Raw genomic sequence first — 25,723 nt, 5'->3', positions numbered from 1 at the left:
GGATGTTATTTTGGAGATCTCCAGGCTGAGCTGTTCCATCTCCTCCCCCTGCCCTCACAAGGGGGCGTTTCATTCCCCTCACCTTTGCAGTCACCTCCCAGTTCTCAGGACGCTGCTGCAGGTGAGGATGAGCGGGGCAGGATCCCCAGGATCCCCTTCCCGACCCCTGGCACGGTGGGAAGCGCTGCACAACTCCTGCCCCGAAGGAAAACTCCCTGGAAGAGGCCAGGAGCCCTCTCTGGGGATCCTCCGGAGCTGCCCTGGCCCTGGGGCTCAGCCTTGGCCGGGAAGGGCCGTAAATGTCACCTTGCCCAGAGCCCTGAGCTCGCAGAGCCCGGCCAAGTCTCGCACGTTTTAATTCGCTCCTTTCCCAGGCATTCCTGCGTTTATGGCTCTGCTCAGCCCGCATGGAAAGCTCCCTCCAGAGGGTCCCTCCACGCCATAACCCTTGTGGGCTCCCTGGGGGGAGCTGATGTGCTGCTCCCTGGAAGGTTTCCACCTGGGCAGGGGCTTTGGGCTGGATTTTGTGGGAATCTGGAAGCTGGCAGGAGCTGGTCTCTGGGATTCTGTCTGAAGCTGGGGCTGTTACTCGGCTGCCTGCTTTAAAGGCTGCCTTGTTTTCAGGCAGGATGGACTTGGGAATGTGCTAATTGTGTAAAAGTGAAAGAGAAAGGGGGGGAAAAAGGAGAAACCTGGGGGAAAATGGATTTTAGTGATGCCTGCACCACGTTGAGGAGCACATTTGGAGCTGGTTACCCTCTGCAGCACGTGGCCAAAGCAAACACCACCAGCCCAGCCAGCTTTGGCTGCGTGCTTGCCATAAACCATTGCAAGGGCATCCAGACTAGCACAGCCCTGGAACCACTTCTAGGATTAGGCCTTACTCCCTTGAAAAATAAACCTTGGCAGGAGCTCCGTTCTCCCCAATAAAAATTCCGTTTTCACAGCTCCAATCAAGTTTTCCAGAGCCGTGGTCCAAATGAGAAACTGCACACAGAATCCCTGACCCGGGAGAAGGAGATGGAGCCCTGCATTTAGGGCTGTGCCAGGCTGAAAATCTCCAAAGTTCTGGGTGTCCCAGCCATGGCAGAGCCCTGGAGTGTCCCAGGAAATCTGTCCTGGCACAGCAAAGCTCTGCCACGACCAAATCCCTGCTCCCAGGTGGGTGAGGCTGCTCTGCAGGGAGAGCTGGCGTTGTCCAGCCTGGAGAGGAGAAGAGAAGGTTCTGGAATACCTCAGAGCCCTTCCAGGGCCTGAAGGGGCTCCAGGAGAGCTGGAGAGGGACTGGGATGAGGGATGGAGGGACAGGACACAGGGAATGGCTTCAAATTGGAAAATGGGAAATTTGGGTGGGGTTTTGGGGAGGAGTTGTTCCCTGTGAGGGTGGGGAGGGGCTGGGATGGAATTCTCAGAGCAGCTGTGGCTGCCCCTGGATGTTCCCAAGGCCATGCTGGGCATTGGGGCTTGGAGCAGCCTGGGATGGTGGAAGGAGTCCCTGCCCATGGAACTGGACAATTCCAGAATTCCATGATTCCGTGCACTCGTCCATTGGGCCTGTCTGTGAAAGGAGGATCCACACCACGCTTGATCTCCGTGTCTGAAGATGCTCAGGAACAAAAACCTCGGGTGAGGTTGGGGCTGGAATGATCCCATGGGCTCCCAGTTGTGGCAGCACGCTGGATCCCGTGGCACCAGGGGTTACAGAACACCTTTTATGGAGCTCTTGGCAGGAGAACAACGTGTAAAAATAACAGATGTGGCAAATCACAACCACGTTCTGAGAGCTCGCTGCAGCTTGGGTTTGTGAAAACAATAGGCTGGGTTTAAATTGCCTTGGTTTTTTTTTTTTTTTTTTTTTTTTTTTTTTTTTTTTTTCAAGAAAACCTCCATGGGCAAAGAAATGGTTGAAAGAAGGGGGCAAAGGCTGAAAGTGCAGATGGGGATTTGCCTAAAGGAGCTGAGATGGGGGGAGGGTTGAGCCTTGGAAAGCTCCTTGGTGCCTGCAGTGAGATTTTCCTTCTGAGGCTGCTGAGTTCCTGGGATGGATCCCAAGGGAATGAGGTCCTCCAGTGTCCCCATGAGCAACCGTCCCTCTGGGACATCCCTGTGGAAATGTGGCACTGCCTGAGGTTGGGAATGTGTATGTGGCTGGGGGTGTGGATTCTATCCGCATCTGCCAGAGGTGAGGCAGCTCTCTCTGCTCATTGGGCAGGTTTCTTTATCTCTCCCACAGCCAATCCTCCCTCCAGGAGATCTCTTCTGTTTGTGGGCCATTAATTATTAATTATCTTCTGTTCATGGATCATTAATTATTAATTATCTTCTGTCCATAGCCAGTGAGTGTCCCTGCATGGCTGATCAAATCCCATCATCCCACGGGGAGATGCTCCGCCCAGGGGAGGAGCCAAGCATTCCTACCTGGGCACAATCTGAGCTTTGGGACACCAGAGAGATCCTGGTTGCCCTGCATGGCCAGAGGGAGCCCAGGCCCATCTGCAGCAGCCCTGGAGCTGCAGAGGAAAACTCCCCCCTTGTGCAGGATCCCTGCTGCAGCAGAGCCACAGCTGGCACTGCAGGAGGGCTGAGCCCCCATGGGATGGGGCTGGGACACCTCCTGACACACAGGGGACAGGGCATGGTCTGGCTCTGGCAGTGTTGGTTTGTATTACTGCATTTTTATTTTTAAATTTTATTTTTAAATTTTATTTTTGATTTTAATTTCTTAATTTTAACTTCAATTTTTATTTTTAATTTCTTAATTTTAACTTTAATTTTTATTTTTAATTTTAAATTTTATTTTAATTTATTTTCATTTTTCCTAATGAAGAACTGCTATTCCTGCTCCCATATCTTCGCCCGAGAACCCCTTAATTTCAAAATTACAATAATTCAGAGGGAGAGGGTTTACATTTTCCATTTCAGGGGAGGCTCCTGCCCTCCTGAGCAGATACCTGTCCTTCCAAACCAGGACAGGCACTGGGGACATGGCTGGGTTGGTGCCTGGACCGTTCTTGGAGGGAATTTGCAGCCTGATGATCCCCTGGTGGTCCCTTCTGCAGAACCTGCAGGTTTGGGATGAGCTGGGAGCACAGCAGGGAATACCTGTGGCTGTATCCGTGTTTTCCCAGGGCTGTGTCCGTGTTTTCCCAGGGTTTTCTGGGACGGGCTGGCTCTGCAGCTCCTCAGAGGTGCTGGGACCAGCAGCAATGTGGATTTTCCCCCAGGCCCCTCCCAGGGGAGCAGTGCAGAAGGGACAGGCTGTGCCTGCCTGGCTGATAAAGAGGAACAAACTCAATCAAGCACCACCAAACCCCTCTGTTTGCCATGGGACACGGCGTCCTGAGCACCTCAAACCAGACCCAGCCCTTTAAACCACAGCAATAGTGGGATATTGCTGGGGGTTGGGTGCTCTTTTTTTGTTTTAAACCCTTTTTTTTTTTTTAATTTCAACCTTTTTTTTTTTAAATTTAAACCCTTTTTTTTTTTTTTTGTTTTAAACCCCTTTCCTGGCCATCACTTTACAGCTGATTTTTACTTGGACATATGGGAAATCCCTGGTGCAGCAGGTCCATGATAACCCCTCTTCCCAGAGGGGAATTTTGCCTCCAGTCTGCTCCAGGATGTGCCATTAATCCATAATTTATTGTTTGGGAGAGCCCAGATGTGAGCACAGGAGCAGCCACTCCACAGCAATTTTGGCCAAGAGGTGCCAATTATTTCTTGGTATCATTTGAAAGAATTTTGGGTCCCCAGACGGGAGAAAACTGCAGGACATCTTCAATGGGAAGGGAAAAAGCAGTGCTAACAGTCTGTCTTTATTAGCAGAGAAAAGAAAGATATTTTAGCTAAAGGCTTCCAACTTGGAAAAAAAAAAGAAAAAAAAAAAGGAAAATTCAGCTGAAAGAGAGAAGTCACTGTTTTGAAAGAGTTCACTGGGTGGAGACATCAAACAGAAAGGATCTTGTGTAATTCTGCTTTTTTGGTCTAATGCTAAATTCACCCCTTTATTCCTTGGCTTTCCCACAGGGAGCTGGCTGAGGAACTCTGAGGGAAAAGCTGAATTTTGGAATTTTGGAGAGGCTGAAGCATGTGGTATCTCCCAGGATCAGCCCCAGCCTCTGCTGTCTCTAATTTCTGCCCAGACATCTGATATTCCCGAGCTCTTCCCACCCTCCAAGGCCTCTGCAAGTGTTAAGTATTTTTTTGCATCCAGCAAATGGAACAATAAGGGAGGACTTAATTTTCCCATCTGTCAACTCATCCCGAACAAATTGTACGTCTTCCTCTTCGGAGTGAAATCTCAGCTAAATTAAAACATTTACTGTTCATTTTCATGTAGCAGAGGTTCTGCAGGAAATTCTGTCATCACATTTCTGCCTGGTTTGGTTTTTTTAAATTTTTTTAAATTTTAATTTAATTTTTCTTTTTTAAATGTGTCACGAATGATGGATGGTTTGGTTCTGGAGCTTGGGTGGTGGCTCTGTCTGAGGTATCCAGCCTGGAATTGTGCTGCCCCAGAGTGATGCTGGGCAGGTTGGAGCCAGAATTTTCATGGAATTCTGGAAGGATTGGGGCTGGAGGGACCTTAAATCCCCTCCAGTGCCACAGCAGGGACACCTCCCCTGTCCCAGGGTGCTCCAGCCTGGCCTTGGGCACTGCCAGGGATCCAGGGGCAGCCACAGCTGCTCTGGGAAGGGGCATTTTGGGTGTCCCAAGGGGCATTTTGGGTGTCACAAGAGGCATTTTGAAACCCCCTTTTCTCTCACGGTTTTATTTCCTTGCAGATGCTGTCTGTCTGTCCTGCCCTCGGCCTGTCCCTCCTGCTGTCCCAATGTCACCCAGCTGGCCGGCTCAGATAAGGGCTCCAGGGGCAGATAAGAAGTTCCTCCCCTTCTCCTCCCTCTCCTGGAGCAGCAGCAAATGGTGAGGCTGAGCTTTGACAGCCCCACAAACACCCAGGAAAGTGAAACCAATCCCAGCCCCTCCCAGGCTCTGGGAAAAACATTTGTGAACGCAATTCTTTGGTGAGAGAAGTGAAATAATAACAAAAAAAAGTTACCCTTGAGGTTCCAGGGCAGGGTTACCTGGAGCAAACCCTGCTCTGTGATGTGGCAAGGACACACCCTGCAGGACACAGGTAGGAATTTGGCTCCGGAGCTGTTTTTATGGGAAAACAAAAGGGTTTCTGTGACAGTGCAGAACCAGTGCCAGCTCCAGGCTGTGACCTCTCCCCAGCCCCTGGGAACTGAAGGATGTCCCTCACAAGGTGCCTCCAAGCCAGCAGCAGCTTTTCCCACCCTTCCCAATCAGCTTCAGAGCAAGGTGGTGACAAATCCCGGGAAACTGGGAGAATTTCAGGGCAAATCAATGATTTCTCCTTGTGTCCTGGTGCTTGTCCCTCAGTGAGGCATTCCCAGGGAGCATCCATGGATGCAGGAGGAGCAGGAATCCTGCTGGGATGTTCAGAGGAGCTGTGGGAATGCCCCATGCTGATCATGATGCCTTGGGCTGAGCTGGAGCAGAGGCTGGGCAGAGTTCCAGAACAAAGCAGGGATTTATTGACAGCATCTCCTCCATGGATCCACCTTGGGCAGCGCCAGAGCCCAGCCAGGGCTGCACCCAAGATGAACCAAAATGGCCCCAAAATGCACGGCCGGGCACGGGCTCTGTCCCTGGGATCAGCTCTGCTCCATTTGCACCTTGCAGTTCATTGTCCCATTGCAGCTTGAGCCCAGGCAGTCCCACCCTGCTTGTTTTTCTCTCTCCAGCCCACGGGGTTTGTGCTCCTGGGCTGAGATTTGGGTCATTTGTGCTTGGTGCCCAGCTGGAGCAGGAATTGTTTTGTGTCCCTGCTCTGTGCACAGAGCTCACCATCCCCTCGTGTGAAGCTCAGAACTACACACTAAAGCAGCACAGAGTATGAAAAATAGAAAATCCAAACCCGAGGAGGGGCAGAGGCAGCTCCTGCATGCCCAGGGTGTTGGGAGCTGCTGGTGACTCCAGCCAGGATCCAGGCAGGAGCTCTGGAGCAGATCAGGGTCAGGAATTTGGTGTTTGCAGCAGGGTAAATGCTGATGTCAGAACAGGGATGTTGTGGTGTTGCATCTCCCCGGTGGGGTCAAGGCTGTGCTGTGCAGCCCTCAGAGAGAGAGCACACGGCAGCAAGGGGCAGGAAAAGCTCCGCAGTGTTTGGGTCAGAGCTGCAGACAAAAGGCTCTTTGTGCCCAGGGCTGACAATGACAAATAACGAGGAACCTGTTGATCTAGGGGAGAAACTGAGGATTATGGAGTCATCACATGGGGAGGAAAAGACCTTGGCTGTTTGTCCGGCTGTCAGTCTGGCCCTTCCTTAAAGCACTTTGCTTAAATTAAATATATATTAAAAAAATTGAAATCTAAAATACAAAAAACTCTTAAAACTTTAACCCAATAAACTAAAACTTCAACACCAAATTTAATATAAAACCTTAAAAAAACCTTCTAAACTTAAATATTAAAAATATTAATTTATAACTTAAAAAATAAAAACACATTTAAAATTTAAAATAAAACCACATTAAACAAAATAAAAATATTAAATTAAAAATTTAAAATATAAAAAATTAAATAAATACAAAAATAAAGAAAAATTAAAATACAATGCTACATAAATATATATAGTAAAAGTATAAATACATAAATATTATATAACTATATGTACTTAATATGTAATAATAATGTAATTTTTATTATTGCATGTAAATAATACATGATTATAAAATTTATTGTACTTTAATTTATAATATATATATGTCTATATTACATATATTTATATATCAGCATAATTAGGTCATAATATGTAATTATGTAATATACACAATATATATGTAATGTATGCATATATTATACATATATATGCATATATTTTTATACATTATACAATATTTTGTACATTATACAATATATGCATATATATTATATATTCATATATAATGCATATACAAATATATGTAATACACATAGTTATGTAATAAATATGTAATTATAATAATATGTAAATAGTACATAATTATATAAATTTGTTGTATTTTAATTTATGATATATGTAATATTTCTATATTTAAATATAGAAATATATCATAACATAAATAAGTAAAAAGCCTTAGACTACGACATAAATATAACATCAAAACTTAGGCCATAACCTCTAACACGAGCTCCTGTGCTTTTTTCCTCAGCAGAGGGGATCTGCTCCTCGCTGGCCCCCAAGGGGGGCAACAATCATGACAAGAATCCGTGTTTGCAAAGCCCCGTGATGGCAGCAGCACGGCTCAGCCCCGCTGGCTGTCCATAAATCCAGGACACAAAGAAAAGTGGGAACAAACCGCCTGTTACTCAGCAAAGTTCCTGGAAGGAGCCCAAAAGCCGTGTCTAATGCTAATAATAAGCGTATTTCCCAAAGGTAACATTTGATTTCCCTCCAAAACGAAACATATTTGAAGCTCTGCCTGGCTGGGGTTGTATAGGAGATTAACTGGGGTGCTTTAATGTGTGGCTGGGTTTGTAAAGCCTCCAGCCAGCTCTGGAGGAACTGCCCCAGCCCTCACAAGAGCCACAAAACCCTTCCCAGATAATGTGGTGTTTTTCACAGCAAGCCTGGAGAAATCCAGGGCAGGGCTCTGGGTTTGTGGCACGCACATCTGGCCTGTGCAGAGCCCGGAGTGGCGTGCACAGAGCATGCTGACCAGAAATATTTGTGCTGAGCATCGATGGGCTGCCCAGAATGACCTCCAGAGCCTGCAGAGCACTGTGGATTCCTCAAAAATCTATCCCAGCCCATTATGTGCTGGAATGCATCCGAGTGCACCAGGGAGACCGATGGAAACGAGGGGGATTTGGGATAAATCAGGGTTGGGGGGGGGGAAATCACAACAGAATGCTTTCCCTGTTTTATTTATTTATCTATCTATCTTTATTTATTTATCTTTTATCTTTCCAGCTGGGGGAGGGGAGGTGAGCCCCAAAGGGAGAGGGGCCCTGGCTGCCCTGTGAGCGTTTGCAATCAATGCAGATAATGCACTTGGAAGTGCTCTCTCCTTTACTGGTTTTCCAGTAAACTGCTGGGCACAGCTTCCCAGTGATAATGGCAGAGCTGTGCCTGTGCCAGCAAGGATCGACTTCCAAATAAAAAACGAGAGTGCAGTTCCTTGGGATGGTTTAGTCTGGGAGCTCCCTCGAGGTTCCACCTCTCCTTCCTGTGGAACAGAGCGTTCCTCCCTTCCCTGGAGTTTATCCCAAAGACACAACAAACCCAAACATCCTCCTCCTGCTGGAAATGCCTGCTCAGGGAGGTCTGGAATCCTCAGCCCAGGATGCTGAGCTTCCAGAATCCTGGAATGGTTTGGCTTGGAAAGCTCTCCTCGTCATCCCAGGTGTCCAAGGAATTCTGGATGTGGCACTCAGGTGACGAGGTGGGGACGTGGCACAGCCTGGACTTGATGCCCTTGGAGGGCTTTTCCAGGATTCTGGAATTCCTGCTCACCAGGAGCAGCTCTATTTATGTAATTTTGGAGGGTAATTTTTGGGACTTGATGACCTTGGAGGGCTTTTCCAGCCTCAGGGATTCTGAAATTCCGGCTCACCAACCAGAGCCCTTTTCCAAGCACTGCTCTTCCTTCCCCATTTGCCGTCCTGATTTTCCACCCTGGCTGTGGGTGATACATTCCCAGAACAGCTGGATTAGGCCTAGGGTTCAATTAGCCTCATTAAAAGTATAAAATAACAATTCCTCATTAAAAACATAAACTAATAATTCTTTGTTCAAAGTGTAAACTAATAATTCCTCGCTCCAAGTTGGTTTGCCATGGACAGCCCCACCAGGGATTTAGTGCCTGATACTGGAGTGGGGGCTCAGATTTTCTTTTAATATTATTTTTAACTGGAGGGTAATTTTGGAGGGTAATTTTTGGGACTTGGTGACCTTGGAGGGCTTTTCCACCCTCAGGGATTCTGGAATTCCTGCTTACCAACCAGAGCCTTTTTCCAAGCACTGCTCTTCCTTCTCCCTTTGCCATCCTGATTTTTCACCCTGGTTGTGGTGGATTAGGCCTAGGGTCCAATCAACCTCATTAAAAGTTAAAATTATTACACTAATAATTCCTCATTAAAAATATAAACTAGTAGTTCCTCATTCAGAATATAAACTAAGAATTCCTTGTTCCAAGTTGGTTTTCCATGGCCAGCCCCACCAGGGATTTAGTGCCTGACACTGGAGCTGGGGCTCAGCTTTTTTTTAAAATATTATTTTTTATCTGGAGGCAGCTCTATTTACCCGTGCTTTGGGAGGGTAATTTAATGGGTAAATATAATCTTTATTAATATTTTCTTTGTTAACTCATTGATGTTGGTAAAGAGCTTTGAAGATGAAAGCGCTGCGTGCAATAAATATTAACGTTATTCCAACTTATTTGAATGTTGCCAGCATTCCAGCTCCAACATCTTTCATCCAAGAATCTCAAAGTGCTTTTCCAAATGTTAATTAATTTCCTCTCAGCAGTCCAGGGAGACACCTTTTATCAGCAGCATCTTCCTTTCCCCGAGGAGTCATTCCGAGTGCATTTCACCCTACGGGTTTGGGCAAACTCAGGGAATATGGCAGGAGTTTTTTGGGATGGATCCAAGAATTCCTGCCTCCCGTTTTCCCAGCCCTGCTGCCTGACAGCATTCCCTTCCTGGGAGTGGGCTGTGACACTCGGCTGCTTTATTGGTGGCTCTTGGAAGAAATAAAAACAGACCGGGATCACAGGCCCCACCCAGGGCAGAGAAGGAAATGGAATTCTTCCAAATCAGGATGATCCCAATCAGGAATCCAGGAATTTTTCAGCATTTTTGATGGGAAGGAGGAAATAATGGGATCTTGAATCAGAGCCTTGTATTTCTTATTTGAAAGACCATTATAATGAAAATATTTTCTGAAATGCAGCACAGGGGAAGATCTGAGCTGAAGGAAATGGAACTCTCCCAGATCAGGATGATCTCAATCAGGAATCCAGGAATTTTCAGGATTTTTGATCTGCAGGAGGAAATCTTGATGGGATGTTGAGTCAGAATCTTGTAATTCTTACTTGAAAGACCATTAAAATGGAAATATTTTCTCAGGTGAAGATCTGAGCTCAAGGAAATAGAACTATTCCAAATCAGGATGATCCCAGTAAGGGATCCACCAATTTCCAGGATTTTCATGTTCCATTTTTTGATTTTTCAGGAGGAAATCTTGGTGGAACGATGAGTCAGAACCTTGTAATCCTTATTGGAAAGACCATTAAAATGGAAATATTTTCTGAAATACAGCACAGGTGGGGATCTGAGCTGCAGAGCAAATGCTGCAGGTGAAACTTGCCCTGAAAATCCCTCCCCAGTCCAGAGGTGAGGGAGTGATGAGCCAAAAAAAGAGGATTTTGAGACAATGTGACTCCAGCAGGCCATGAGAACAATGAGAAGTTCAAAAATAGCACTATTGACTGGTGGAAAAACAACATACATATAATTTTCAGGTAATTACTGCAGCATAATTAGCTGGGTTGTTTTCACATGAGCCATCTGAAATGAGCTCTGCTTGCTGCTGGAGCTCAGCTTTATTTGCAGCATTCCCATGACTCAGGGGATGCTGGAAGAGGAGGGATTGGGTGGAAAATGAAGATTTTTCTCCTAGCTGAGCCCATCTCGAGGCACAGCCTGGCTGCTGCTGCTTTATCCTGAGTTTATCCTGCTTTTTAGGCAAAAAAGAGGAAATTTGGAGCAAAATCTACTCTGTAGGAATTTCTTGTGTGGTCCATAATGGGAATTATAGGACAGGAAAGAGACTCAAATTGGAACAGGCCTTTTTCTAGGGAAAAATGATGATAAATTCAGATTATATGAAAATATCAGTATTTTATGTGCACTGTGTGAGTGGACGGATGGGGGAACATCCTAAGGACTCACTCTCCAAGTTCTGGAAAACGTGATTTATTTTTATTTCTTTGTTTTATTGCCACAGGCTTTGCTTATTAAGAATCATTTACTATCTGTAGAAACAACTTCTGACTTAAGCACTGGGGCCTTAAAAAATCACTTTTAATTGGAATGAGAGAGTTCCTCCCAGTGAAACCCTGGGTCTGTTGATGCTGGAAGTCTGGAGAGTGCAATTAAAAGCCTCCCTCACCTCTGTGATGATATCTTGGAAATAAATGCAGCTTTCTGGAGTTTTTCTCCTCATGTTTGAATAGTTTTTTGGCCAATTTGAAGCTTCTGGAGGATCTGATGTTTTAAGTTTTGCCTGGCTTTGAATTTCTCAGCTGCCCAGGACCTGCTGTGGTTGCTTTTTACTCTTTCTTCTTCTGCTGCATCCACAAATTATGAAAATGGGTGCTAATGACCAAAAAAAAAAAAAAAATCCCAATCATGATTCATGGAAATGGAATTTTGTTGACAAAAAAAGGGGGATTTAACTTGGCCAAAGGAAATGCTTTTCCAACTGGAGATGAATATCTCAGGAATGACCATTTCTTCTCAGAGACAGAACTATTCCAGTTTTCATTTCAGAAAAAACAAAATAGAATAATGCAAATAAAGACCTGGAGAAAAGCAAGCAGATCCACCCAAAAGGGGCAGTTTTTCCAGGCTAAGAAGTCCCAAAAGTGAATTTTGGGTGAGTGAAACGAAGGTGGGGAGGATGCTGGGGCAGGAAACGCTGTCACCTCCCCTGGGCTGGCCACACCTTATCCCAGTACAGACCAGCAGCTCCCAGAATCCTGGAATGGTTGGGCTTGGAGGGCACCTCAGAGCTCTCCTTCTCCTCCAGCTGTCCCCGGATCTGCTCCTGAGGAGCCCAGGTGTCCCCAGGCCCTGTCCAGGTGTCCCTTAGAGCCCTTCAACCCCATCCCCAAAGTCCCCAGGTGTCCTCAGCCCTGGTCCTGGTGTCCCTAACCTTGTCCCTGCTGTCCCTCAGTGTCCCCAGCCCTGGTCCTGGTGTCCCTAACCCTGTCCCTGGCATCCCTCAGTGTCCCCAACCTTGGTCCTGGTGTCCCTAACCCTGTCCCTGGCATCCCTCAGTGTCCCCAACCTTGGTCCTGGTGTCCCTAACCCTGTCCCTGGCATCCCTCAGTGTCCCCTGCCCTGGTCCTGGTGTCCCTAACCCTGTCCCTGGCATCCCTCAGTGTCCCCAACCTTGGTCCTGGTGTCCCTATGTCCCTAACCCTGTCCCTGGCATCCCTCAGTGTCCCCAACCTTGGTCCTGGTGTCCCTAACCCTGTCCCTGGCATCCCTCAGTGTCCCCTGCCCTGGTCCTGATGACCCCACGTGTCCACAGTCCTGGTCCTGGTGTCTCTGGGTGTCCCCAACCCTGTCCCCAACATTCCCTGGTGTCCCCAAACCCTGTCCAGGTGTCCCTCACCCTGTCCCTGATGTCCTCAGGTGTTGCCAGTGCTAGTTTGGATGTCCCCAGGTGTTCCCAAACCCTGTCCAGGTGTCCCCCACCATATCCCCAGGTGTCCCCCCCCCATCTGCGGGCAGGTGACCCAAACCAGTACAGACATGGAGGGGGGACTGGGGGATACTGGGAGATACTGGGAGCCCCTCCCACCCCAAGATCATCCTGAGAATGCAAATCCTGGGCAAGAAGGGGCTGATTGTTGTGGCCACGGCCATTGTCCTGCAGCTGCAGAGGCCTGTGGGGCTGGGGAGTGACAGCGGCTGGGATGGGAATTCTGTCACTCTGGGCTGGGAATAGAGGCTGGCATTTCTGTCATTTCAGGATGGGAATTCTGTCACTCCAGGCTGGGAGTTCTGTCATTGCAGGATGGGAATACAGGTGGGAATTCTGTCATTCCAGGCTAGGAATACACCTGGGAATTCTGTCATTTCAGGATGGGAATACAGGTGGGAATTCTGTCATTCTGGGCTGGGAATATGGGCTGGGAATTCTGTCATTCTGGGCTGGGAATACAGCTGGGAATTCTGTCACTCCAGGCTGGAAATACAGGTGGGAATTTTGTCATTCCAGGCTGGGAATATGGGCTGGGAATTCTGTCATTTCAGGATGGGAATACAGGTGGAATCCTGTCATTCCAGACTGGGAATCCTGTCATTCCAGGCTGGGAATTCTGTCACTCCAAGCTGGGAATTCACTCATTCCAGGCTGGGAATACAGCTGGGAATTCTGTCACTCCAGGCCAGGAATACAATCCGTGTGTGCAGGGCAGTCCCAAAATGAGGTGAGAAATGTGAATTTCTGTAAATGTTTGCAGGAATCGCAGCGGGGCAGAGTTTGTGCAAAGCCACGGCGGGGTGTGAACGGAGTGGTGTGAGCAGAGCCTGGATCTGGACGGGAGGAGGGAAAATGCAGGGAACAGGGAAATGAGGGATGTGTCACCCCGTGACACTGCTCACATTGTCATTAACAATTACACAAACTCATTTGCATGTGCTTTCCATAGGGCCACTGCTGGGGTGACATCCCCAAATGCTCCAGGGTCCCTAAATTCAGGTCTGAGCTCCCCCTCTGGGAGTTCCCCCACAGGAAATTTTCCTTTCTAAGCAGCAGCCCTCGACTGGGCCCAGTCTGGGAGAGGGTGGAAACACAATATGATATAATTTGGTCTGATATTGCTCTTGGATGTGGGTTTGGGGGAGATGTTTGTGCCAGCCCTCTCCACATCAACTTCCTGCTCAGCACACAGAGCCACGTGTGTTGTTATAAAGTTAAAAATGGGTTTATTTTATCAGATATTGGCTATTCCGTTGTCTTCTCGTGCAGCCAAGTAATTTTCACTGAAATATTCCTCTTTCTGTCCCTCAGAAAAGGGTATTTCACACTTTTCATGCCTGCAACAGGCTCAGCAATAAAGGGATTTTAAGGGCTTGGTTGTGTTTTCTATCAAGAAATAGTAACTGAGAGTCTCTCATTAAATCATTTTTATTCAGGGTCAGAAATGCCCCTATATTACTTTAAAGCAAAGAGTAAATTTGGATTATTAGGCAAAAAGGGAAAACTCTTGGATACTGGGACTAATGGAAACAATATGTTCAGAGAAAAAAATGCATATCTTTAAAAAATATTATTGTGTCTGGATATGGCTTTGAGCATGTGAGTTATGTGACACAATACATTTTTGGGGAAGTTGCAGAAGAGGAAAATAAAAGAAATGGGGGAGTAGGAGATAGATTCTCAAGTCATTTATTTTACTGTGATATGGCCAAAAGGGGGAAATGCAACTTTGGAAAATTAGGAATTGAAAACAACAGAATTTTGGAGGGTTTGAGGGAAATCTTGATCTTTCATTTTCCCTCCCCACAGAGGTTAAAAATCAAAAAAATACCATAGCTTTAGCTCAGGAGGAGGACAACTGGAGGATTGTTTTGGGGCTGTTCTCCCCTACTCCAGTTGCATCCCAGTATTTTCTTTTGGAAATGGAAAGAAAAGGAAAGATTTAATTTTCTGGCAGATCTGAGTGCTGCCATCACTGCCACAGCTGGAGCCACTGACAGCACCTCTGGAAATGACTGCGTGTTGACAAAGGCTTTTTTTGGCAATAAACCATCATCTGAGCCTCGGGAGCAGAGAGGAACAAAATTTCACTACATGTAAATAATAGCCTAAAAATAGAAGCGCAGATTGTTTTTCTCATTAAGTTCCTTCTCCATCCTCCAGTCTATTCTGCACTGAAAAGGGAGTGACTATCAAAAAGCCCAAACTGAAAAAAATGAAGAGCCTGGTAGAGGTTTGGCTGTAAAAAACACTGGCAGGACCATTTTAAACCTGGTTTTCTGTATCCCCTTTTTTAGTTCTCTTCCTTATTTTAATGCAGCCTAAGCCATTCTGGGGCTGCTTTATTTAAAGTGAGTTTTGAGAGAGGACGCTGTGGTTTATGGCCACGTGTCAAGTTTGATAGTGGTGTGCCATGATTTGGCAAAACACTTGAAGCACATGTCCACATCCCACTGAATTTGGTAGGAAGTGAAGAAGCAGAGGAAAAGCTGTTTGGCTGTGCAGCAGCCTCATTCAGGGGGAAAAAACACAGAAGTGATTGAAATAAACCAAGGATTTGTCTCCACACAATTACAGAGCTTTAAGGCCAAATTCTTTCAACTTGACATGAGCTCATTGATCATATTAGATCACGATTATGACATGTGTTTAATAATTTCAAATGGAAGGGTTCTGCACTGGGCTGCCTCAGACCACTGAAATAGACAGGCTAATTATGGGAGCCGTGGGCGTGCTGGAGTCATCTGACTTTTATTTTTTTTAGCAATCTCACCGAGCACCCTGCCCCCTCCCCAAACAGCATTTCAGATTTGGAGAGAAATCTTCATTACGCGCAGGATTATCGGAGTGCTGCTCATCAGCCTCCTCTAATTGCTGCTCATTTTCCGAGGGCTTCGTTTGAACGTGGCAGAACTCCAGGAGAACAGTGGCCATCCATGGAGCTGGGATGAGGGAAGAGGAAAGAGGGGTGGCAGCCAGGAGTTCCCCCGATTTTCTGCCAGGCTGGAGAAGATTTCTGAGTGAAATGCTTGGAAATGAAAAGTTTGGAAAGAGATACGAGTTGTGTGCATTGTATCCGGACTTCATATATCCTTACCGTGAACAGGATGCCATCAAAAAGCTGCTTACTGAACACATAAAATTTATATAAATGTTTATATGTTTATTTATATAAGTTAATATAATTTATATATGTTCCTTTTCTAGGTTAACTATATGTGACCTGTCCTCCTTGGTCAAAATCCACAGTTTTGTCCTGGATTGATGGGAGGTGACACATCCTGATACCATTCCATTGTCATCCCTATCTACTAGGAGTTGTTTTCTTCAGGGCTTCATATAAATATTCTTACCAATAAACAGCATTGTATTAAAAAGCTCCTTAAACACATCTCTCTCCCATTCTTCCCTTAACACAAACTACGTAATTTTAAATCCTGGGTAACCCTCTGAGTCAAATTTTTAAAATTTAAATTTAAATTCTGTAATTGCCACTTGTGGTTATCTTACCCCAGGTTCCCTGCATGCGTTGTTTGAATCTGCAGAGTTGGGACATTAAAGCTTTATTTTATTTTCAGTGCTCATAATCTAAGTGCTTTCTGAATGTAGGACGATGGATTTTATGGCAGCTATGGAAAAATAGGAAATTTTGTTTTCTTTGTTCTGTTCTGTGCATTAAGGTGAGGGCCAAGGAGAGAATTTGTCGTGGTGATATATTTACGGAATAACACACAGGTAGAAAGAAGCTGAATCAAGCTATAGTGGCTTAAATACTAATATTTGATCCACCCAAATTCACAACTGATGCTGTCATCTTGCCAGGCAGAATTTTGGTAGATATTTTCCCCTCTGTCTTGCTGTTGGAAGAGCACAAATTTTATTCAAAATTGACATGAAATGAGCGTATTTGGATCCCAACTGTCTGCTCTTTGGGACTCCTAAAACACCTGTAGTGCTGTTCCTCGGTAACAGGAAAACCCGGGAGAACTCACGGTAATTCCTGAACTTCTCCGAACTAGCCCAGGGAAATAAAAATTGTAATTCCCTGAAATAAAACTTGTAATTCCCCGAAGTAAAGCTCATCATCTCCCGCTTGGCGCAGACCAGGAGCCGGAGGTTCCGCCGGCGCCCGCTGAGGTACCCCGGCCCCATCCCCTTCCACTACTAAAGGTCTGAAACCTGCGGATTGAGTAGCAGGAAGCGGAGCTGCAAAATCTCACTTTAATCAATTTATTTATTACTGCAGGAACGCGCATCCACCGCTCCCCTGTGGCGATCCGCGGGGCTGAGGGGAGCCGGGGCGCCCGGAGGGACCCGCGCCCCTCACGGAGCGCGCAGCGGGGCCGGCAGCACCGCGGAGACCGCGCCGCGCACGGCGAAACTTTATGGGCAGGGCGGCGTCCCGGGGCGGCTGGGGAGCCGCAGCGAGAGCCCGGCGGGTGCGGCGGACCCGGCCGAGGGCTCCGAGCGGCGGGGCCGGCCCGGCCGAGGAGGCACAAAATGGCGCCGCGATTCAAACGCTGCGCGCTGCGGGCGGGCGGGGCGGTGGGGGGGGGCGGTGTCCCGGCGGGGTTCACTGCGCCTGCGCGCAGAGTCGCAAGATGGCGGACAGTGCGGAACTAAAGGTAAAGCGCAGCTCCGGGTCCCCCCGCGGCGCCGCCGGGGCCGCGGCCGAGACCGGCCCGGGGCGAGACGAGCCCCGTCGGGGCGGCCGCGGCGGAGCCCCGCCGGCAGCGAGGGCTGAGGGGCGGGGTGGGTGGGAAGCGGAGCGCGGAGCTGCCTCCCCTCGCCGCCCCCCCTCGCCGGCCGCGCTCCGCCGGGCGGCCCCGCCGGCAGCCGGGGCAGCGCGGGCGGCTCCGCTCGGCGCCCGCCGGGTCGGGCCGCGCCGCCGCGGGCGGAGGGCGGCGGCCGGGGGAGCCCCCGCGGGGGGCGGCGCGGCCGCTGCCGGGGCGGGGGACGGAGCCCCGGGCGCCCCGCGAAGTTTGCAGGGGAGTCCGGCGGGAGCGACCCCGGCAGCGGCGGCGCCCGCGGTGACAGCGGGGGCAGCGCGCCGGGGAGGCCGGCTCGCCGCCCCTCCGGTAAATAAAGAACGTCACAAGCAGATGTGGAGGAGTTCCGCGGCGTTGAGCTGGCGGCCGTCCCTGTCATCCTGCGGAACGCGTGGAAACGGGGCGCTCCGAGCGCCCCGCAGCCCGGCCGCCGCTGCCCGGGCCGGGGTCGCAGCGTTTGGGGCGGTTCTGGAGGATTTTTTCGGGGGGTTTTGGGCGCTCACCCGCGGGGCAGGAGCGGGAGGAGCTCTGGCGAACGCGGAACTTCGCGTTTCCTAAGGCGCAGGAGAATCAGCAGGTTTGAGGAAGAGCAGCGCGGATGGAGGGTGGTAAGGGAAAGCATCCGCCCCACAGTCCGAGGAAGGGACCCCCCGAAACTTTGCGGGCGCTCTGAGGCCGTGCGTGGGTGCAGACTGAGCCCTGCACTCCCTGCAGGGTGCTCGAAGTTGCGGAGTTTCCTCGCAGTTGTCACAGGGTCCGTATTCACCAGGAGAGCTCCTGCCTCTGGAAGTTCGCAGTGAGCGGCACGAATCAGGTGGATGTGAAATGTGTGCGGGCACGGGCGTGTGAAATGTGTAGCATAAACTACGGAATATGTCAAGTATGACTAAGGAGATATTTTGTCTTTCCCCTGAGGTTTGGTAGATCTCAGTTTTCTGGGTATCAAAGGTATCGTGCACTTTAGTTTTTAGATGCTTAAGGAGCTGTCAGCAGGTGAAGAAATATCAGAACTTGGGTGTGTTCTGGCTGGTGTGGGTCAGGAGCCTTCAGATCCTCCTTTAAATCCTCCTCTGGCCTCTGTTTTTCTGGCTATCCTCAGACCACATTGTATTGCTTGAGCTGTGGAGTCCTTAAGCCTTTTTTCTTTTCAAACTCTGCTTCCCACATAATGAGATCAATGGGTTAAGATGTGATTCCAGTGCTCAACTTTTTGTTAATTTTAGCGTGGCAAATGGAATAAAGTGTTTTGGTAAGTAACTGAGAGAGTTTCGTGGTGCACAGCAGCCAGCTTGGCTTTATGTGATGCCTTTATTAGCAAGAGGGACTCAAAAGGAGTTCAGAGAGGTGGGAGATAGGGAATAAAGTAATTCCAAACCTCTTTATTGATCACTGTTAGAAATCTCCTTCTTGAGAGTCAGCAGAGAAAAACCAGAGTTTTTTTGAATTTATGTTTCCTAAAGTGCTGTTGCCTCAGGGATGTGGAGGGTAAATACCAAAGTTACTATTTTATTGTCAATTCAGCTTTCTGCTCGGGTTATGACTGGAGTGGTACTTGCAGGCAGGGATGGGAGGATGGCTCTCTGTGAAAAGTTGGGCTTTTTTCTCTAGCAACAGGAGCTTGGCAGTTTGCTTAGCAAAAAAGTCATTACTTCATAAATTCATTCTTGGAAGACCTCAGGACATTCTGAATTTTTTTATCTTTAAACTTACAAAGGTGGGTGGGTGGGTGCTGCTCTGTCAGGAAGGACAGGGGGCACAGAACCTCCTGCTTGGGCTTGGAGCTGTCACCCTGCAGCTCTCCAGGCTCTCAGGTGCTGCAGGGGCTGAGTGCTCCTCACAAAATGTGACGTCGTGGCTGGGGACACTGGCTGTTTTTTAAGCTGGAGTAAATCCCCAGAAAACATGCCTTTAAGTTCTTTTTTTTGGGAGTTGAAAGGTAGCTAAGGGAGGGTTTGTGAATAAGACTCTGCTGTTTGAAGAATGACCAGTGAATTCCTTTAATTATTTTCTTAGGTAAAGCCTTGTACGGTTCTCCTCTGATTAATTAGCAAATGGGATTGATTTCAAGTTTAGTGACCTTAAAAAACTAAAATCAACTGTAATACTTGGGCTGGGACTCTTTTGCCTGGCCAGAAAAAGTTTGTCAGGAAAACTTACTCAAGTTTCTAAAACTTTGTTGCCTTCCTGTGCAAAGAGCCCTGGGGCTGTGTGTGGGGAGCATGTGGAAATTGGGGAATGTGATATGATGGGTGCCATTGCCAAAGGAAAATTAAAGTTCTTGCTCCCTCCAGAAAAACAGTGGTCAGTCTTACTTGCCACAATTTTTCATGGAGTTTTAATCATGAAATTGCCTTTCCTGTCATCTATTTTCTTACCACAAGCAAGAGCCTTTCAGCCTTTTTTGCCCCCATTTGGGATTGCTTGTTCTGTGGGGGGAAAAAAAAATCAGATAAGATGAAACAGAACTTTGCAGATCCCAGCCTTGTGAGGTTCCCGAATTCCCGGGTATTCAGTAAGGTTGGGGTAAATTGAAGCAGTGTGTTTCCCTTTCTGCTGCTGAAATAAGGTAACTGCAAAGTTTGTTCTTGTGCAGAGTTCTCCCTCACTCCATAGGCTGAGGCATATGTGAATTTTCCTGATCTTAATTACTATTCCTGTCTAATTGCACCCAGACTCTAATTTATCTCAAGGTAAGCTATTTAAAGCTCTTTCTAATTGGAAGGAGTATACTTGAGTGATTAAATCTTTCCTTCAATATTTCTTACATCTCTTTAAATTGGTTATTAGATTGTTGTGATCTTTGCCTTCCACTCCAGCATTTTGGAAATCATTACACAGTTTGCAATAATCAATTCAATTAAGCACGGATCAAAGAATGAAAAAGAAAAGCTTATGTTCAAGTATTGTCATTCTTGATACTGTCCTAAGAAGCTGGTTTGGAAAGCACATGCTGGGAGGTTTTCTCCTTTGTTCTCTCTCCTTTTAAGAAAGTGCCTTTGGGGATTGAAGAGATCCCTGGTGTGTTTCTTGTTAGACATAATTTATACTTTTAAAAAAAAAAAAAAAAAAAGTGAGCCAAGAGTTTGAATGAAAATTCATCACAGCATTTCCACACAATGGTGAGGAACACAAACCACTTAGAAATATTCTCAGTTGGGAAATACCCCTGCCTGAAATCCAGGGAGGCACTTTTGGGATAACAGTGACAAATGGACCTGTGGAATTGCATCCCTTATTTTAATAAACATAATCTACCTGTTTCAGTGTTCAATTAGAATTTTACACTTCTGCATTACGAGCTCTTCCTGCTTAATCCTTTTATAAGTTGCTGAGGTTGTGTGTTGCTGAGATTAAAGTAAATATAATCCACTTTTCATTGTTATCTGAGCCCTTGGATTACGTTTGCTCATGCTCTAATTTGGTGTGTGCCAGCACAATTGTATTTTTCACTGCTTTTTGGGCTGGGTATCTTTTTTTTTGAGCTTTAGGTCATCATCACTGGGGTTGCAGATATCAGAGGGATAAAATTGGCAGCTGAACTGTGCAAGCCTCAATCCATAACCCTTTTTTATTGCCAAGAAACCCCAGATTGTTGCATGCACATAAATACAGTGCCAGAGAAGTTTGGGTAAAAGATCCTGGGAGGATCTGTGGGTCTGTGCAAGTCAAATTCACTTGAGGAGGAAGCACCAGCATTTCTTAGTAGTTATTTTCAATGGATTTACAGGTGATTTTATTTGGGTTATGACGGTATTTAGGAATCCCAGTTAGAAGCAGGTAGGAGATGCACCAGAAAAATGTTCTTGCAGGGAGGAGAAGTGCTCAGGACTGCCTGGCCTTGGGTAAGAATATTCATGGTCAGGCACACAAGAGAAACAGTTGACAGCATCCCATGGAGCAGGGCTGGGGAGCTGGGGCACCTCTGACACGGAGGTTATTGATGGGGATGGAGCCTGAGTGCTGTGCTTCAGAGCCCAGCCAGGGCAGCTCGTCCCTAATGCGCTTGGCACGGTGGGATGGAGTTCCTGGAATCCCTTCTCAGGGAAACCAGCCTCTCAGCAGTTCTCTGCAGTGCCATTAGAGTGAAAACCAAACCAGGGCTTCGGGCTCTTGAGGCTCGAGTGCTCCCTGTAATTGTTCTGAGATACCCCCAGCCCAGGCCTTTCTCTGGAGCATCTCCTGGAAACCTTGTTTGTCCTGAAGCTTGGGGTGAGGTGAGGGCTGACCCTTCAGAGCATCTCCTGGAAACCTTGTTTGTCCTAAAGCTTTGGGTGACTTGGGGGCTGACCCTTTAGAGCATCTCCTGGAATTCTTGTTTGTCCTAAAGCTTGGGGTGAGGGTGGTTCTGACTCTTTAGAGCATCTCCTGGAATTCTTGTATGTCCTAAAGCTTGGGGTGAGGGTGGTTCTGACCCTTTAGAGCATCTCCTGGAATTCTTGTATGTCCTAAAGCTTGGGGTGAGGGTGGTTCTGACTCTTTAGAGCATCTCCTGGAATTCTTGTATGTCCTAAAGCTTGGGGTGAGGGTGGTTCTGACCCTTTAGAGCATCTCCTGGAATTCTTGTTTGTCCCAAAGCTTTGGGTGACTTGGGGGCTGACCCTTTAGAGCATCTCCTGGAATTCTTATTTGTCTTAAAGCTTTGGGTGAGTTGGGGGCTGACTCTCTGGATCATCTGGAATTCCTGTTTGTTCTAAAGCTTGGAGTTATTTGGGAGCTGACCCTTTGGATCGTCTCCTGGAATTGTTTGTCCTAAAGCTCAGGGTGAGGTGGGCAGGTGCTCTCCATCCCTGTGGCATTGGGCTCTGCTGAAATGATGGAATCTGAAGCCATAGTCCCTTGGTTGCTTGGGAAGCAGCATTTTGAGAGGGTTAATTTTTGGATCTCTCAGTGTCCCAGAGGATTTGTGGCTGGAGAATGGATTTTCTCTCTTGGGGCTTTTCTCTTACATGAGGCCTTGATGTTTGGCTCTTGGCAATACGAGGAGAGGATTTCACCTCCAGAGCTGAAGTTGTGTCAGAAATGTCTCTTTGCTTTTGCTGCTGTGCTTTCAGTGTAGAAACTTTTGCTCTACAGGTGCCCTTCTAATGGAAAACTTGGCTTTATCACCCTCCATAAAAAGTAGTAAAAGCCTTTTGAAAACCCCAGATTTCAAGGAAGAATGCAAACATGGCTTTTACGTGAAAAACTTCTCTGTAAATACCTTGTGTGCCTCAGCCTGTGCTGCCCCCCTTCACCTCTGATTAACAGAATTGTGCCTGCAAGAATCACAAATAAATGTTTGTGTTGTTCTTGAGCAGGAGAAAAGGAGAAATGCCCACCTGGGGCAGCTGGATTTTGGGATCCTCTTGCTGGAGCTCAGGTATTGATTGTGCTCTGTCTCTGCTCCAGCTCTGTGCAGACCAGTGAGTGCTGAGAGTGTTGGTTTGGGCTTTTTAAAGTGGAGCTGATTGGATTTTATGATGCAGAAATTGCACGTAGTACCTTCAATAGCAGTCTGTTCACGGAAACAAATGCCTTTCTTAAAAGTAGAGTGAGTAGAGAGAGCAGATATTGAAAAATCTTTTGCTAGGGAAGGGGATGAGGAGGAGAAAGGAGCTTACAAAAGACTGCTTATTTCTGTAATTTTACTCAACGCTATCAAAGCCATTTCAAACGTAGTCACTGCCATAAAACGTGGCTATTTCAAAGTAAATTAAAAGCTTGGGGGCTACAAGACAAACTGGAAGTATGAAAGCTTTGAGAATAGATGGAGCTGAGGCTGGGCCAGGAGATGGTAGCTTTGCTCTGATCTTGCAGGTTTTCAGGCAGAATTCTGTGGAACCAGGTGAACAGGATATTATTGTCCCTTCAAACCTTTTCTTCTCCCTCTTTGGCTGAGGCTGCCGTGGCTGGTGCAGCTGCATTGATCCAGGAGCTGCTCAGCAATTTGCTTCATCTGCTTTTCCCTTTGGGATTGGGGCTGTCCCTGCTGGTCTGTTGTGTCCCTCCAGATTGGATTCCAAGGCTAGGGAGGAGTGGGAGGGTGTTACGGGCTTGTCTGGAATATGGGAAACAAAGAAATGAGAAGCCAGGGTACAATTAGACCAGAGGTCAGCCTGAGCTTGACCTTCACGTCTATGGGAGATGATATACAAGAGATTTATATGGGAAGTGGCAAGGAATTAATGGCGAGGAAGAGGAGCCTCCTAAAGGCTGTGCTGGGGGAGAAGGGAGCCCTGGGCCCTGCAGCAGAGCAGGGACTCTGTGGCCACGTGGAAGTTTATTTAGGGGACACAGATAAGTGCTGTCACCTCACGGGCTGCACTGCAGATGCTCTGCAGTGAACTTCCCGTGTTTGGGTTAGGGAATGGGAATGAGCTGGCTCATTGGGAGTAAACATGGATGGGCCCTGCCTGGGCTGCAGGAAATGCTCCAGGGGCCGTTTCCATCCGGGAAGGACGCCTGACAGCAGGCAGGGAGCAGCTCCTATCTCTGCCCTGCTTCGGGGCTCACACAGCCAGCCCTCCTCCTGCACACATGGTGGAGCATCCCTTCATCTCTGTAGGGACTTCCTTCCCTGTCCCTTATCTGCTTGTGGTGTATGCTGAGTGCTTTTCCCCCGTTTCCAGCTCTGATAGAAATTGTCATGCTGAATTATTTAAGCCATAGTTCAGCAGGGCTCTCCCGTTGGTTTTTCATGGTGTTTCTTTCCATTTGACACCTTCTTGCTCCTTGATCCTGACCACCCACAGATCATTCGGTGACTCTGCTTGAGAGGGACTGTGGGCAATCTCCAGCCCGGGCAGGATCAGCTGTGGGGTCAGAGCAGGTCACTCAGGGCTTGGTCTGAGACCCCTCCAGGGATGGAGACGGCACCACCTCTGTGCACAGCCTCTTCCCTGGCTTGGCTGCTTTCATGGTGCAAACAGGGTTGGTTTGGCTGTTTTTGCTCTCCATCCCGAGCCTCCTCCTTAGCTTGTGCTGTGTGCAGTGGGAGGATCGCGGCTGTTTCTGTGGTGACCTCCTGGACACCTTGGAAGGTTGCCAGGAGGTTGCTCCAAAGCCTTTTCTCCACCAGGCTGAACGAGCCCTGTTCCCAAACCTCCTGCCAGGCCATCCTGCTGGGCCTCACTTGTGTGACGCAGAATTCCTGGGGATGGGGTTTGGGCAGGTGATTCCATGCCACAGTGCCGTTCTTGAGGAGTTTCCACTCCTGAGGATTTCTGTTTGTGCACGTCCTCAGCAGTGTGCAAAAGTAGTTCCTGAGACTGTCCACCGATCCCAGTGGAAAAGGTGGGAATTGCTCCCAGAAATTAAAATTTCATAAGGAGTGAACCTTTAGAGAGGAGAAGGTGACACACAGCTCTTCACCAGGAGGCTCCATGAAATCATTGTTTTTTTTGAAGCTCTCCTACTCCTTCCCCTTCTCCTGCTAAATCCATGGTTCTAAGCACGTGGGAAACTGAGCTCAATCTCCTCCTTGGTGGCTGCAACACCTGAAGTTGCATCTTTTGTGGTCACAGCCAGTGGAGCGTGCAAACACGTGAGAAATGTTCTCAGAAATTCGTGCTGGGCAGAACTTGGAGGCCTGGCTTTTCTAAGCTGGGCTTACACAAGATATTCAACTGAAAATGGGACATACAGGATGGTTTATACAAGATATCCAACTGAGAAATGGTTAGTTAGTGTGCAAAATAGAATGTAGGGTGAAAATAACAGCAAAGTGAGTTTGCCTTGGCAATTTAGCTTAGGTGTAGCTCCCTATTCTGTATTTTTTTGTAAAAAGCAGAAGCCAAATGCAGTAGGGATAATTTGGTTCAGGCAAAATCTGTGATCTGAGCTGCAGGAGAGTCCTGTGAAGAGTTGTGTGGATGAGAATGTTTTTGATACATTCATTCCTCTTCTTGTTTCTTGAGACTCCCTAGACAAAATGATCTCACTTCTGTGCAGATGTTGTATCTCGTTTCCCTGGTGCAAAATAAGAGCCTTTGAAGCAGTCCAAGTATTTGTGGAGATTCTCAGCTTCTTAGAAAAGCTGTTGGAGGCAGCTCTGCTCAGGCTCTGGATGGAGCTGTGAGTGCACCTAGAAATGCACAGCACCAGGAACGTGGGACACAAACAAAGCTGTTCTTTTTGGTAGGTTCTGTGTTGATTTAACAGCCTCTCATCTGTGAATCTGCTGAGGCCACTCCATGGCAGGGCTTCAGAATTTTTTTTTTTTATTTCAAGTATCAGAACTGTTGTTGGTTTGAATCACAAGGATTTGAAATAATATTTTTCTAAAGGGTGTCCACCCAGGTTTTCATTCAGTTAATTCCCCTTTTGCCTCTTTGCTGTTAAAGTGTGTCGCTTTCTGTTCTGTAGTGACATTTTTATTTGAGGCCTCGACAATGTCACTTGGCTTTTAGAGGAAATGGCTGAAAATAAATGTGTTAGAAACTGCTTCTTGGGGATGGAAAAGTGGCTGTGG

General features: G+C 47.5%; 1 protein-coding gene and 1 long non-coding RNA gene across 8 annotated transcripts in view; both read left to right on the top strand.

Annotated features, from left to right (window-relative positions):
- The first annotated feature begins 4,958 nt into the window (after positions 1–4,958).
- On the top strand, positions 4,959–15,896 carry LOC132079520 (uncharacterized). 7 transcript variants are annotated; one of them, XR_009419423.1, is made up of 7 exons: positions 4,959–5,137; positions 7,218–7,441; positions 10,244–10,404; positions 11,018–11,668; positions 12,773–12,897; positions 13,112–13,232; positions 15,713–15,896. It is a non-coding gene; the product is annotated as an uncharacterized LOC132079520 (long non-coding RNA). The 7 variants fall into 7 exon arrangements; XR_009419417.1 differs by having other exon boundaries at positions 10,244–10,532; XR_009419421.1 differs by having other exon boundaries at positions 4,977–5,137; positions 7,221–7,441; positions 10,244–10,532.
- A 1,205-nt stretch (positions 15,897–17,101) lies between these two features.
- Positions 17,102–25,723, top strand: part of PIAS1 (protein inhibitor of activated STAT 1) — a 55,298-nt gene continuing 46,676 nt past the window's right edge. Inside the window, exon 1 of the mRNA XM_059482099.1 lies at positions 17,102–17,130. Coding sequence (XP_059338082.1) covers positions 17,107–17,130 — 24 coding nt within the window. The 5' untranslated portion in view covers positions 17,102–17,106. The remainder of the gene's footprint in view (positions 17,131–25,723) is intronic.

The sequence above is a fragment of the Ammospiza nelsoni genome, chromosome 14, assembly GCF_027579445.1.
Source record: "Ammospiza nelsoni isolate bAmmNel1 chromosome 14, bAmmNel1.pri, whole genome shotgun sequence".
In the NCBI taxonomy this organism is placed as follows: Eukaryota; Metazoa; Chordata; class Aves; order Passeriformes; family Passerellidae; genus Ammospiza; species Ammospiza nelsoni.
Note: the sequence above shows the minus strand (reverse complement) of the source record. Positions and strands in the feature narration are given on the sequence as shown.